At 44.8% G+C, this 14988-nt stretch overlaps 1 protein-coding gene across 1 annotated transcript in view; it reads left to right on the top strand.

Annotated features, from left to right (window-relative positions):
* DGKQ (diacylglycerol kinase theta) overlaps positions 1-14988 on the top strand; it is a 1501752-nt gene that overhangs the window by 1211342 nt on the left and 275422 nt on the right. Inside the window, exon 10 of the mRNA XM_078676348.1 lies at positions 845-935. Within this exon, the coding sequence (XP_078532474.1) occupies positions 845-935 (91 nt within the window). The remainder of the gene's footprint in view (positions 1-844; positions 936-14988) is intronic.

Genomic DNA, 14988 nt, shown 5'->3' on the forward strand with positions numbered 1-14988 from the left:
TATTTGGAGTCTGGCATATATGTGTCCCTCAGCATCACGTGGTGTATGCGCCTAGGGATTCCAGTGTTCAGCTTCGTTGGCAGTTGGGTTTGGTGCATCTGGAATTCTCTGTAGTGAGGTGACCAGAAGGGGCCACTCTGACATTCCAGGTTCTTGTTTGTGTGTTTATATCCACCGCTGCTTTGGCATCTGAGAAACGAAGATCACACCAAGGAAGGAGTCAAGTTCTTGAAATGGAATTCAGTGATTTATTGTTAGACCCCACGTTCCCTTCGCTGTCCTACATCTGATTCTTCTTTCTCTCTTCATGTGATTGTGTGGCAGACTTTTGTTTGATCTTATTTCACAGAAGGTCCCTGTCTGTCTTTCCATTTCCCATTTTTGGCATTACCTACTTGTGAATGTACCCCTGCACTCACTGATAGGCACCCAGTGGTATCTTCAGGATGTCTTTGCTAAGTTGAACTGGATAACCACGCTGGCTGACGTTGACAATAACAACCATATTTGATGAATTGCCTAATGTCATTTATGACCTAAGACCTTGCTCCTAAGTGTGAACAGATAGTGGTCAACTAGGAACTGTGGGATCACAACAGGCAGGAGGCGCATGGGCAGATTAGAACAACCCATGTCTCTGTACCATATGTCCCCCCTAATAATATTGGTAGGTGATTCCTCAGCTCATTTTCCCCGCAGCTGTCAGGCTCTGTGCTGCCCCCTGCAGGATGTTGCAAGGCAACTATGGCCGTGACAGAGGCCCGTGACACATTTGTTATATGTACCATAAGCAGATCATGTGATGCCGGTTTCCTGATGCATTTCCTTTTATTCCTTACCTTAGGGTTGGCGTCGCTTACATTTCAATTCGAATACATAAGGAGAGCACAACTAAGAGCGTCATTGAAGAGGTCCTGCAGGAGCTGGGCCGCCAGGTAATCACTGCCACTTTGAATGTGTTGCCTCGTTTATGTTCAACCTTGTTATGGCTGGCTTGACAGCAGGGCCATTGCCTGACTTTGTGATCAGCAGCAAACTAGCTTTAGGAGGCATTCCTAGAGCGGGGCTCTGGCTCCATCTACATGTTAATTTACTCCACTACAGATTTGGAATAGGTAGACGTGTACTTCCACGAAAAAGGGTGTGTACGTTTGTTATGATGCCAAGTCAATGATGCCATTTGTGAGACACCATAGGGTTGGGCTTTTTTTGTTTAAAGCTACGACAAAGGCAATAGTCCTGACTTCTTTTTTGTGGAAATCATATGTTAAAGCCAATAGCCTGGAAGGGTGAACTATAAACATACTATATTAAAGCCAATACACAGGTATTTTGTTACAAGGAAATGCATTCCCGTAGTAGGCAAAGATTTTGGTGTTGTATTATGTTCTCTGACAAAACCTATTGGTGTAAGATTTGCGCTTTGAGAATTCCTCTTTCACCCACATAAGAAAACTTGTGCATTGTTTTGCCAGCTGACATTTTGTACATATTTTGATTTTATGGCTATAGTCTAATGGTAAAGGTTATGCTCAATACAGTAAGCCTAAATTGGTTATTGTGACAAACCAAGACAAGGCTACAGGCCTGATTAATTGAGAAAACCGATGTCTGATGCCAAATGCCTGATCTCTTTACTATGAAAGGTAATGACAAGGGCAGTAGGCCCGGCATCCTTTTTGTGAAAAGCATGCTTTAAAGCCAGTAGATCGACCCTTATTATACTGTGGTCATGCCAGTATACATATATTTTGTTGTATGTAACCTCACAATTTACCACAGGAGTCATGGGTTTTGGTCTTGATGACCACTCTGACAAATCCTCTTGCTAGATTTGCACCATGAAAATCCTTGTTATGCTGTTTAGGAACCTAATTGTTTAATGCAAAATGTTATGTCAAATACCTTATGTCTATTCTGTTTATTACAAATAGCTATGACAAAGGCATTGTAGCTGACTTATTTGTAGTGGAAAACATATGTTAAATTGAACAGGTCTTTAAGCGTGGATTGTTATTGAACTGTGTTAAAACCTGTAGTGTGGAAATTTGTTACATAAAATCACACTGATTACCACAGTAAGCAAGTGTTTTGGTGTTTGCTACCCCCTTTAACGTCATCAGTATGTATGATTTCCATTTGAGAATCCTTATTCGTCCTCTGTCGGTGAGTGCACAGCTGCTCTGGCTTGCTGGGTACGGGGGCCCCCGCTGCGGTGATATAGCTGGGTCTGGACGTGGTCCCAGCTGATGGGCGCTGACGTGGTTCCAGCTGATGGGCGCAGTCTCTCGCAAACAAATACATTTCTTCGGCGGGCCTGTACCCCTCTCAGGAGTCACCTTGAACCTTCCCCATGGCCTGGCGTCCCCCCTCGGCCAAACCATGTTTATATCTGCTTATCACGATGTAGAGATGGCCCGCTCCCAAAACGTCACTGTCTTGGGCTACTCCCCTCCTTCTGAGCTGCTGATCGACACTTCAGTGCGTCACGGCCCCTTCTGTGTCCGGGGCATTGATGGTGACCCAGTGTATTGCTCTGTCTAGCCTCCTTATTGCCCTCTGATGTTGGGAGGAGGAAGGAGCCTTGCAGGCTTGAAAGTTTCCCGAGCCCTGACTCTAGCTCGTTCTTGGCCAGCACCTGCAAGCCTTAGACATATGGGACTGCTGTTCTGGGAAGCCCATTGTGGGGGCACGTCGTTCGTTTGGGATCGCACTCTGTCTGACCCTCCTCCATTTTGCAATTCTTTCTCTCGTCTTTTCCACAGCCCCAGCAACAAAATGGCGACCATAACTGTAACAGTAATGTAGCAATTGACGTAGGACTCATGCCCCTCAACAGCCAAATGGTAAAGAAAGACTGCAATGAACACCCACTCTCAACTTTCTATTTTTCTCTCTCTCGTTCTCTCTCTCTCTCTCTCTCTCTCTCTCATAGGATGGCCATTTTCTAATGGTTCTAGTAAGTTCACAAATTCCTACGGACATTACTCCCAACTTAATGCTGGTCGTTTACTCATCCACTCAAATTGCACCTCGCACCCCTTGACACAGTAGCTGTCTGGAAATCCCCTGCTCTGCCTCTCACGCTGGAGAACCACCACCACCAAAGAAATGAAAGAAGGTCTACAGCAACTCAACCTATATGACTGAGCCTTCTCTGAGACTGCCACATATAAATGGTCAATTAGGATCCTCTCCATCCTTAAGGGCTCTATTTACCCATTACTTTAGCTTGCTCACACACTTATCAAAACCTTCATATGTCTCTACCCACCCTTGATGCCTCACTTATAAGTAAAACGTACCCAACTATTATGTCCTACCTTTGCCTATAACGGGCAAACTTCCTCAATTTACATTCTCTTACCCCATTTCTGCACACCCATTGCCACCCCCCTCTCTTCCTGGGAGACTTCAACCTCCACTGGAATTACCTAAATGATCCTTCAGTTAACAGTTCCAAAACCTTCCTTGCTGACCTTAATCTGACTCAGTTCTGCGACAGGCCCACACATTACAAAGGATCATCCCTACATCTCATCATTGCAAAACCCAATTAAATTGAAATCTATCCTCCGCTTTGATTGGACCGACCACCACTGCAGCACATTCCTCATCATGCAAGCAATGATAACCAACACAGCCCAACCAACGAAACCTACACTCTGGAAAAGGTCAGCTAAAAATTGTATACATAAAACATAACGCCTTCCACTTCAACCCCCCCCCCCCCCGGTATCTTACTCAAAAGCTCATACTTTATGGCGGCTCCAGATGCTCCAACACCCTTCTCTTGAAACCACAGAGATTCCTCAAGAAGAAAACATACAACCCATCCTTTTCTGGGATGGCCCGAGAATTCGGAACACCTTGGCCCCTGAAGTCTGAATGAATTCCTCAACTATTTCCCTGAAGAAAGAAGTCAAAGTACTCCTTATGAACAAATTCCTTCCCTAGATTCCAGGATACCCTTCTTCCCTCCACCATACTCTTGACTACATTCACCGGCGATCTCTTGGTTCTCAACGTATTCAGTTAGAACTCTAGCCTCCTTTTTATTACCATTGCCTATTACTATAGTTTTTACTTAATGTTATTGTTAGCTTTTATTGATGTTTCCACTCTACTCTACAAACCTTGTAAAGAATTTCCTCTCCTCCCTGGTTGACACCTATACATTGATATTGATTTTCTTACTATCACTGTGCGGCTCTCTGGAAATCTGTAAAGTGATCTGATACCCGCAAGGCTCAAGTTCACCCTATAAAAAAACTATCTAAATAAATAAATAAACTGTGGATATCTGGTAATGCAAGACCATCACAAAGTCAAACGTTCGTGTCGACCGAGATTGAGCACGTGCCTACTACGGGGATCCAGTTATTCCCGCTGAATAAAGTAGATCTGCGTAAAGATGTGTTACACATCCAAGGCAATGCGTTGATTCCGAGATGTGGTGGGGCTGTGATGCGAGGGCCTGCATAGTCAAGGATCCCATTGACGGGCTTGCGATGTGAAGTCCCACATCGAGGATACGGTGCGCAGTTGGGGTGATGCTTCTGTCCCGAAGAGATGCGAAGCTGCGATGCAGAAGCTGGCATTGTCGTCAAGGCTCCCGTTTACAAGAGATGCGAGGGCCCACCAGGATTGCATCACGCAGTCATGGTGATGCATCATTCCCGAAGAGCTGCATTGTGGATCTTTGAGATGTGCCTAATCCATGCAGCACTGGTGATGCATAAGTACTGCTCGGATTTGCACCGTGCAACAGAGGAGATGCGTTGGTTCCACTAGGTCCACAGAGGCTGGCAGAGCACCTTAAGCCTTCTTCCAAGGATTCAGGACTGGGGTGGCACCACTTTTCAGGGTAGGCTCACAGATGAGAGTCCAGGTGCAGATGCAAGGTTGTTGAAAGCCTGTTGTATCCCTGAGGCTTTAGATCAGGATGCCAGCCAAATAGCCATTAGAGTCACTCTGGGTGATAGATTCGAGTGATGCAGGTCCAGTCTTTTACACGAAGGCAAGAAGGAAACAGGCAGCAGGATAGCAGAGCAGAGCAGGGCAGCACTCCTTCAGGACAGCAGTCCAGCAGAATGGTAGTCCTTGTAGCAGCACATCATTCCTTCTTGCTGGCGGAGTATCAACAGGTCCAGATGTGTACTGAATTGGTGGTGTCTGAAGTCCAGTATTTATACCCATCTGTGCCCTTAAAGTGGGGATGATCTTCTAGAGGCATGCCTTTGTAGTGCACAGACGCTCTTCGGCCTTCCTGGTCTTGGCTCCAGACTAACTACAGGGGGTATGCAGTCCTTTGTGTAGAGACTGTACGCAGTATATTCAAGTATAAGTGAGGCTGGGCTCAACTTGTCCCTCCCTTAATAGCAGTAATGATCCATTAAGTCACATCTAAGTTTCCCATTGGGTGTGGCTGTTTAAGAGTCATACACAAAGCCCAACTGTCAACTACACCCAGTCATATGACCCAGAGACAGGGTGCAGACACCAAATGGCAAAGGCAAGAAAGTGTCAGCTTTCTAAAAGTGTCATTTTCAAGGTTGTAATTTAAAATCTAGTATCACCATAAACTAATATTTTTCATTACAAAATTGCGACACTAAACATAAATGGGTTACCTGTTCCTATATGGAAATAACACTTAAAAAATGTTATAAGATAATTCCAAATGTATTCTATGAAAGAAATACACCTTGCAGCAGTGGAAAACGAATTTAAGAGTTTGTACAGGTAAACCTCAAAAGCGCATGTCCAACTTTTTTAAATAAACTGCACCCTGACCATGGGGTCTGTCCAGGGCTCAACTTAAGGGTAACTTACATTTATGAAAAACAAAGGTTTTGGCCTAGCAAAAGGTTTAATTTGTCAGGCCAAAATAGCACTTTAAAATGCATACACACAGGCTGCATTGGCAGGCCTGAGACATGTTGAAAGTGAGTCTCACAGTCAGAGCGGCAAGCCCACTAATAGCATTTATTATACTGGTCCTAGGTGCAGGTAGTGCCACTTTACTAGGGACTTACAATTAAATTGAATATGCCATTTGGGTATAAGCCAATCTAACATGGTTTAAGGAGAGAATGTGTTAGCACTAATTACATTGAATATGCCAAATGGGTATAAGTAATCTAATGTGGTTTAAGGAGAGACCATGTTAGCACTAGATAGCACTGGTAAAGTGTGCAGATCCTAAAAGCCAGCAAAAACGAATTCAGTAAAAATGGAGGAGTGAAGTCAAAAAGTCTGGGGATTACCCTGCAGAAAGGCCCGTGTCCAACAACTTTCACATTTCGAAGGAATAAATCAGCATCGTCAATTAGTGCAGCAAATAATCACTATACAAACTACTGTTCCAAGATGGCCACTTGTTACTATGTTTAACTTTTTATTTATCTTTAATTGCAAGCACATTCTTGTCATATTTACGCAGGAATATTTTTCTTTATTGCTTGTTTATTCGTTTGATTTATATTGCATAAGACTGTTGCGATTGTGTGTGTTTTTTTTAAAAGGATTTAGGTCAGAGTGCAAGCACAATGAGTTATTGAGTACCTAAACCAGTGGCCGAAGTGGGCAGGATCAGAGAGGTACAAGGTGTGCATTCTTTTTTAATTTAAGGAAAACAGTTCCCCTACTGTCTGTGAAAACATAACCGTCCTGGGATGGGTAATTTCGAGAGCTGAAATGCTTCAGCTGAGTGTAAGGTGGTGAGTCTTCTGTGCTGTGAAACCGAAGGCAGGCAGGCAGCTAATCAAGCCTTCTTGCCAGGGTACCTGATTACATGAAAGAAGTGTAAATGTGCACAACGGGTCAATCTGCACATATAAAAGGCACTCAGATGCTGGTTTTGACTTTAATTAATGGAATCACTTTACACTTCCTGATGACACAGATTTATTGTTTTTGAGTGGTATTGGAAAGGATTTATCAGCTGAGCTGTGAAGTGTGTGCTTTTTTAAATGCCCGTAACACAGGGCCCTGCACTAAAGGGGCTGCAGAGTCCTGTTTAACGTCCCTAACTATTCTCCACTGCTCGCTCCAGAATTCAATTCTGTGGCTTTCTGGTTACAGACACAGACCTCTAGTAGATGTTTCAAAAACTATGATAGTGCATTTCCCACTGATTAACTTAACTTGCATTTGCTTAACATTTAAGCAGTGTGTTGTTTTATATGTACATACTTGAAGGTGGAAGATTGAAAATAGTTACAGAATATTTTTTTTTTTTTAGCCACCCCTTTGACCCCTCCCCTATGCTTACTCGCCCCACACCCATAGTGCACACCAACACAGTTCCCTTACTTTTTTAGGCCGTGCCTCGACAGTGCATGCGCGGTCTGCAAGACCTGATGTATCCCTTCTGTTGGCTTTTGGCACATCCACCAATTGCCATTGGTTGGTATCTGTGCCATTTAAAAATGTCTGCTTGCTACTGGTGCATTTCTTTAAATGCCCCGCCTTTGTTTCCTTCGCTCTCTCCCAGGCGATTTCACTAAGAGGATATTTTCTTCGTCCATCACATTGTTCTACTTTGTGATAGCCTCTCCTCCCTTCTCCAGTCTGGTCATTTCAGTTTTAATGTTGTTTATACCTGGCGTCGGCAACAGAAACGAAAGCGGCGTTTCACGCTGTTTGTAAGTTAGGCCCGAAGAGAGTGCTTTTTGGCATTTTGTGCGTGCTGCAGATAAGCGCCGACTGAGCATTAAATGTAAATATTTTTCTTTTTGTCTGCCCCGAACTCTTGTTTTTAACGGCAATACTGTCTAAAGTTGTTGCTTGTTATTCCACTTCCCTGCGGTTCAGGTCTCTTTCTCACACTTAACCAATTCCAGCAGAACGTCCGTCCAACACACAGGAATAATTAGGACTACTCACTGTCCTTTTTCTCTGTCTTCATAACCCTAAGCCTAGTCCTTTGTCGCTGTCCCTAGCTGCACAGGGTTTCATATGCCGGATGGTTGTCCTTCCTTTGTTATTATATTGGGGGCAAACTGGAAATATACCTCGGAGCATGAACACCTACGAAGACACTACTCCAATTCTAAAGCAACAAATAAAACCTCCCTGATGCTCCCACTGCTTTTGCCTCAGTCGAGCTGCACACTTTACAGCAAATACAGGTGGGAATACCCTCTAACTTCATCTGCGGACAGGATATTTATTCCACGTGAGGGGTGTCCTCGGCTCACCATGGACTCCGAAGTTGATACCTACACAGGGAAGGAGCAGTCCTCCATCATGCGAAAGAGAACACTCCTGCTGAGGAAAGGGTGCAGCTCTGGAATACAAAGGTATGGTGCAGGTTAGCATGTGGGGGCTCTACTGTAATATGCCACATATATAGTGCCTGAGACTAGAGCTTTAGCGCTACCTGGTACACTGAAAAGGGTGTTGCTCAGTGCTCTAAATGGATAAATGCAAGTGAAGTACTCACTATTTAGAGTACCCGTTTGCGCCTGTGAAGTGCAGATGTTCATTGTATCAGCCTCTGAAAGATGAAAGCCAGTGTCTCCCCTGTTGGGGTTCAGGCCTGTGAACTGGGGTTATGTAGAGATCTCTCAGCAAGGGCTCAATCCCAAAGATCTATATTTCCAGCTGCATTGGTCTTGTCGGTAGCATTCCAAAATATTAAAAGTAAGAATGGAAGTGGGTGTGATGACAAGAGTGACTATTTGTAAAGGGATACCACTCTCTGATGGACGAGAGCAGCACTGATGAGCGAGGGCGGTGGTGGACGGGGCCGCAAGCCCTCCTCCGCAGTCTCTCTGGCGATACGCCTAATATTGGAGTACACTATACATTCATTCATTCAAAGTGCTTTATTCGAGTATTACTCATAAAAGCAGACTTGCAAACACATAAATAAAATACAATTAAATTACAGAGATCGAATATATCATAAGCACGATGAACATTAAAAGATACAATTACATTTCAGCATAATTCATAAAATCACAGATGTAAAGTTCATATAATAAGAGTCAGGTTAAAAAACAAATCCAATTTCACTATTAAAAGTCAATAAAAATTTCCGTCCGAAAAGACACATCGCGTGGGACGGAACAGAGAATAGATAATCTAGCAGTCTCTGATCAACTAAGCAGAGAGTAGTTACCCTACTAGCAATCTCTGCCTAATTACCCACGCCCACCACAAATACTTTGCAGTCGCTATTATAATCCAGGTTAAGGAGGTGGATTTTACAATACGCAAAGCTACCATACTACTTTTAGTACCCAGGTTTCTACACATAGGTGCCAACCAAACACGTCTAGGAGCGGAATATACGTGACAGGAGAACAAAAAGTGTCCAAGCGTTTCCTTTCCTTCCCCACATACTGGGGAAGTAGCTGGACCTTCATCTCTCCACTTTGATGTTAAGTTGCGGAGAGGGAGAGAACCAGCCCTCAGTTGGAAAAACAGTTTCCTATCCATGGGTTTCGATATATAATCCCAGTACAATTCATACATAGGAAACAGCTTAGCCTCAAGGAAAGCAGTAGTCATGGACCCATTGTTAGTGTTAAGCAAACTCCTGTTTTCAACCCGTTCCCAAAATAAGTTTTTTAAGGTTGACTTAGAGGGGAAGGATGACCCGGCTGGGTCAGACCACAATACATTTAATCCTAGTTCACATAATGCTAATTTTAGTGATTTAAACCATCTAATTTTGTTAAATCGGTCCGCTTTGATAACATCAGCAAACCCTTCTGCGTAATGTGAAAGCTCAGGGGTGGTCCAAATTCTACGCCAATATAATATCGGACGTAGTTTACCCATTGCCGAGATTTCTTTCCTGCCAAGCTCATATCTCAGAGGCAAAAGCGGACTGCTCTGTGGGGTGCCTGTAAGTTTCCTTAGGAAGTTATTCTCCGATGTTTGTAACTCCTGCAGGTTCTCTTGCCCCCACAACTCAGCCCCGTACAATGCTGACCCTATTGCCTTAGCCTCGTATATGATCAAGGGTGGTTTAATCGGTTTGGTCAACGATTTACTGTGTTCCTTAACGATGGTGCCAGCCAATTGCTTATGTCTCAATACTGCAATGTTTAGATGTTGGTTCCATCTATTGTCATTAGAAATGTGAATCCCCAGGTAAGTAAAGGAATTTACTACTTCAAGGTAGCGCCCACTCATGGATATTTTGGATTTAAAATTTCTATGAGGATTAAAAACCATGAGTTTTGTTTTAGAAGCGTTCACCTCCAAGCCGTGATCACCACAAAACTTATAAAAAATTACCAGTGCTTTTTGCAGACCGCTAGGGGATTTAGATAAAATTAAGGTGTCGTCGGCAAATATTAAAATAGGAACTTTTACACCTGCGAGAGAGGGAGCATCCACAGCCTGAGATTGCATGCGGGAAACAATGCCATTGATAAAAAGGGTAAACAATGTTGGTGCCATTGAGCATCCCTGTCTAACCCCTCGCTCAACAGGAAATTCAACAGTGTCATTTCCATAGCCACCCCCATTGGATTTTAGCGTAAGTACCTTCAGGGAGTCTCATGATCAAGGTCAGCAGGGTCCCTGGGACCCCCAGAGCTGCCAGCATGTCCCACAATTTTACCCTTGGTACCAGGTCGAATGCAGCCCGCAGGTTAACGAATGCTGCATAAAGACTACCTCCACCCAGTACCACAGTCCTCCACTGAATCAGTTGAAAACGGAAGACCTGGTCCACAGTGCTGGTTGCTCTGCGAAACCCAGCCTGGAAAGGAGATAGAACGTTCTGGTCCTCTGCCCAGTCAAGCAAATTGTTAATAATCACTCGCCCCACAACCTTTTGAACAGTGTCAATTAAGCTGATAGGGCGGTAATTACAAGGTTGGGCACGATCTCCCTTTTTATATACAGGAATAATGACAGCACCCAGCCATGATACCGGGATTTCAGCACCCTTGGCAATATGATTTAGTAGTAAACAGATGTATTTACTCCACCTATCGGTGTCATTTAAGAAAACATCCGCAGGGACCCCATCAATGCCTGGAGCTCGGCCACTGTGAACGGATTTCAGGGCAAACAGTACTTCACTCTGGGCAAAGATGTCGTCATCTGCAAACAGATAAGTTGGGCAAGTACTCTTAACGAACTCGTCCCTATTAGAGTACTGTTCACTAAAAAATTTGACCCATGCATCATGAGGAACATTGTTATTACTAGCTTCTGCAGACCTTTCGTGACCCCATTTGACAATGTGCCAAAATAGTCTAGAGTGTTTGCGATCACTTGCGCATTTCAGCTTCTGCCAGTGGGCTTCGTCCCATTCTCTTTTTGCCCTAGCAATACAATTTTTATAATGCTTCCTAGCAGATCGAATCTCACCCAGGTTATTGCTCTTAATAGCAACTCCTAGGTTAGATCTTGCCGCCCTACAGTCATGATTATACCACTTTGTAGCTCTATATGCACAGACCCTCTTGTTATGTACAGGTTTTAAAAAATAACTTTTAACTTCGTTAAAGAGAGTCACATGTGCTTTAGTTATGTCTTCATAGCCCTGTGAAGTCCCAGCTACGCACTCCAAGGCCGCTATGGCCTTGTCTGTTGCTGCTCCTATTTTTTCAATGACCTGCTGGTCTGTCCTGACACCTGACCACCTTAACCTGCGCATATCATTAGTTGGAACAATCGTCGGAGGCAAAGGTTGGTCACAAGGGGTCGATGCAATAACTTTAGACAGCCACCAATTGTGAGAGACACATAAAGGGTCATGGTCGCTTTCTGGCCTTGCTGTTACCACCATGTCGCTAACAGATGACCATATAGATATGCTACAGATGACATAATCAATGCGGCTTTTGTTTCGCCCGTTGTTAAAAGTCATGGCAGGGACTCGATCTGACTTGGTTCGACCATTCAAAGCTCGGAGCCCGTACTCCAGGCACATTGCATTTAAGCCTAGTATGTCAGCCGTCCAGCGAGTTATCGGAGGAGTATCTAATGTGGGGATATCCCATAGCTTATCTTCCTCTTCCCCAAAAGGGGTATCACCAGTGATGAGAGGTTCAAAAGTGCGATTTAGATCGCCTGCAATAAGTATATTTTTCCCTGCAGAATGTATCTCAAGGAGATTAAACAGGCTCAAGAGAACCTCTGATTTACCTTTGTTTCCGCCTCTAGCATAGATATTATAAATGTCTATGGAGATGGGTAGATCACTAGTGAGTCTGATGAGCTGGATATCTTTTTGGTCAAGCTCCACACATTTTACTACAGTTTTTAAGGACTGCCTGACCCATATGGTAAGTCCCCCCAACGGACGCCCTTTAGGGCCCTTAGTAGCAGGGACATGAACATTTATGTACCCCAAGGCAAAAACAGGGTCACAGGCCCAAGTCTCTTGGAAGATACAAAGATCGTACTTATTAATAAATCCAAACCAATCAGCACAATCCAACTTGGAACATAGGCCAGCCACATTCCAAGACAAAAGATTCCCCGTGTTAGTTACCATGACAGAACTCGGGCCTGTAACAATCTCATGCGTCATACTTTCAACAATATCATTACAGTTAACATTTTCGTTGGTTGGACCAGCTGGAGCTGCGAAGGGGGACCCCTTGGTTCGATCTTTAATTAAGTAGCTGGCCTCCCCAATGGTGCTTACATCGCAATCAATTAGTAGCATAGAGTTACAGCTAGGTGGTTGTCAATCACAGGCATCCAAGTTTGAAAATGCAGAGAAACGATTTTCCAACCCCAAGCCCCACTCTGCAGAGGCAGTATCCTTCCTCCCCCTCTTGGTCACAATGTTCCATTTTGTTCTTAAAATACTTGAATTCGGACCACTTCCCTTCCTAGGGTAGAAAAAATCCAAAGTCAGTGGAACTATTGAGGTTGATCTCCGCTGTGGTGGTAAGATGTTGGGCAAGATATTAGGCAAAACCCCAGGGTCTGAAAAGTGAAGGACAGCACACTCCCCCTTAAACTTTTTGACCCTGTCCCCAATCCACTGAACCCTTCTCGCGTTTACAAGCTCTTCCGACAGTTGCTGCTTTCCCCATGGGGAGATTACCATGTTGTTGGTCAGCCATGATAGAGATTTATTCATTAAAGAAGATGTTGTTTCGTGTTCACCTTGGGCCAAGGGAGGGACGTTAGCAAGGACAAGAACCAATGGGGAAGCTTCAACTACAAGCTCAAAAGTCCCTTTCTCAGTGATTGGATCAGCAGCAACGGGAGCTGGAATCGTAGCATCTGAAACACCACCAGGGAAGTTAATGTGGGCTGCCATTGGGGGATTCAATGCAGGGGTAGGGATAAATCCACTATTTACTACAGTGGCTGGTTTGCTCAGAGTAGACTCGATCCTAGATAGAACAGTTTCTGGGAGTTTACCTACTTCTCCCAGGGTTTTTTCTAGTAAGCCTTCTAGCCGATTGACCTCAGAGGTTAGCTTATCTATTTTACTGACCAGAGGTTTAACTGCACCTTTAATTTTTGTTTCCATCATGATCAATAGTTTATTAAATTGGGCATTTGAAAGTGTAACATAGGCCTCACTAGTCAGATCGGCCTCCTCTTCCTCTGATAATTTCCTCGGAAGGTTTGCAACTTTATTCTTGGCTGACCTTAAACCCTCCCGTTTTGACATAGCCTTTTGGTTTTCCCCATTAATCCTCGGGACTAGGACGGGTGCTGCAAGGGAGGTTGGGGACTCATTACTGGTGGATATCTCTAACAAAGCTTCGTTAACACTAGTATCTTCAATACCAGCGACAATACCACTAGGCTGGATGATGATAGTATCAGGAAGAGAATCAAGTATTTCAACATTTGAACTACTATTTATCTGATGCGCAAAAGGATCATCTAACTCTATATCAATGAGTGGAGATTGGTTAGGTGAATCTAATCCCAAGGAAGATCTCCTGTCACTATTGATTCTTTCTACAACATGTACAAGATAGTTGTCAATAGTATTGTTAGAAGTAGTTTGCTTTTTCGCAGGCATATTTCACTAAGCACAACAGGTACAAATGGATGCGCAGAATAATGATTTCTGAAATGAACAAAATACAGCAACTAAATATATATCGCGTCGAACAAAGTTCCGCGGGGGCCGCGAGCTGTTTTAAGGGCAGGTCAGACAATCAGGGAGGAGCAGGGGCGGGAAGAGACTCCAGGTGCGCTACGATGATCCTGCGCAGAACCCTGGGTCTCGCAGTCCCAGCCCCTGTTGAAGCAGCCTTTCAATCACCTTTGAACAAAGTACGCCTCTCCTCACACTTCAACAGGCGGACGGTAAAATTCCAACGCAGAGTCACGGTCTCTCACACAGCTACGAGCGGCGCCCGCGAAGCAGGGGCCGCGAGCTGTTTTAAGGGCAGGTCAGACAATCAGGGAGGAGCAGGGGCGGGAAGAGACTCCAGGTGCGCTACGATGATCCTGCGCAGAACCCTGGGTCTCGCAGTCCCAGCCCCTATTGCAGCAGCCTTTCAATCACCTTTGAACAAAGTACGCCTCTCCTCACACTTCAACAGGCGGACGGTAAAATTCCAACGCAGAGTCACGGTCTCTCACACAGCTACGAGCGGCACCCGCGAAGCGGGGGCCGCGAGCTGTTTTAAGGGCAGGTCAGACAATCAGGGAGGAGCAGGGGCGGGAAGAGACTCCAGGTGCGCTACGATGATCCTGCGCAGAACCCTGGGTCTCGCAGTCCCAGCCCCTGTTGCAGCAGCCTTTCAATCACCTTTGAACAAAGTACGCCTCTCCTCACACTTCAACAGGCGGACGGTAAAATTCCAACGCAGAGTCACGGTCTCTCACACAGCTACGAGCGGCTCCCGCGAAGCGGGGGCCGCGAGCTGTTTTAAGGGCAGGTCAGACAATCAGGGAGGAGCAGGGGCGGGAAGAGACTCCAGGTGCGCTACGATGATCCTGCGCAGAACCCTGGGTCTCGCAGTCCCAGCCCCTGTTGCAGCAGCCTTTCAATCACCTTTGAACAAAGTACGCCTCTCCTCACAC

The sequence above is a fragment of the Lissotriton helveticus genome, chromosome 2_1, assembly GCF_964261635.1.
Source record: "Lissotriton helveticus chromosome 2_1, aLisHel1.1, whole genome shotgun sequence".
Lineage (NCBI taxonomy): Eukaryota > Metazoa > Chordata > Amphibia > Caudata > Salamandridae > Lissotriton > Lissotriton helveticus.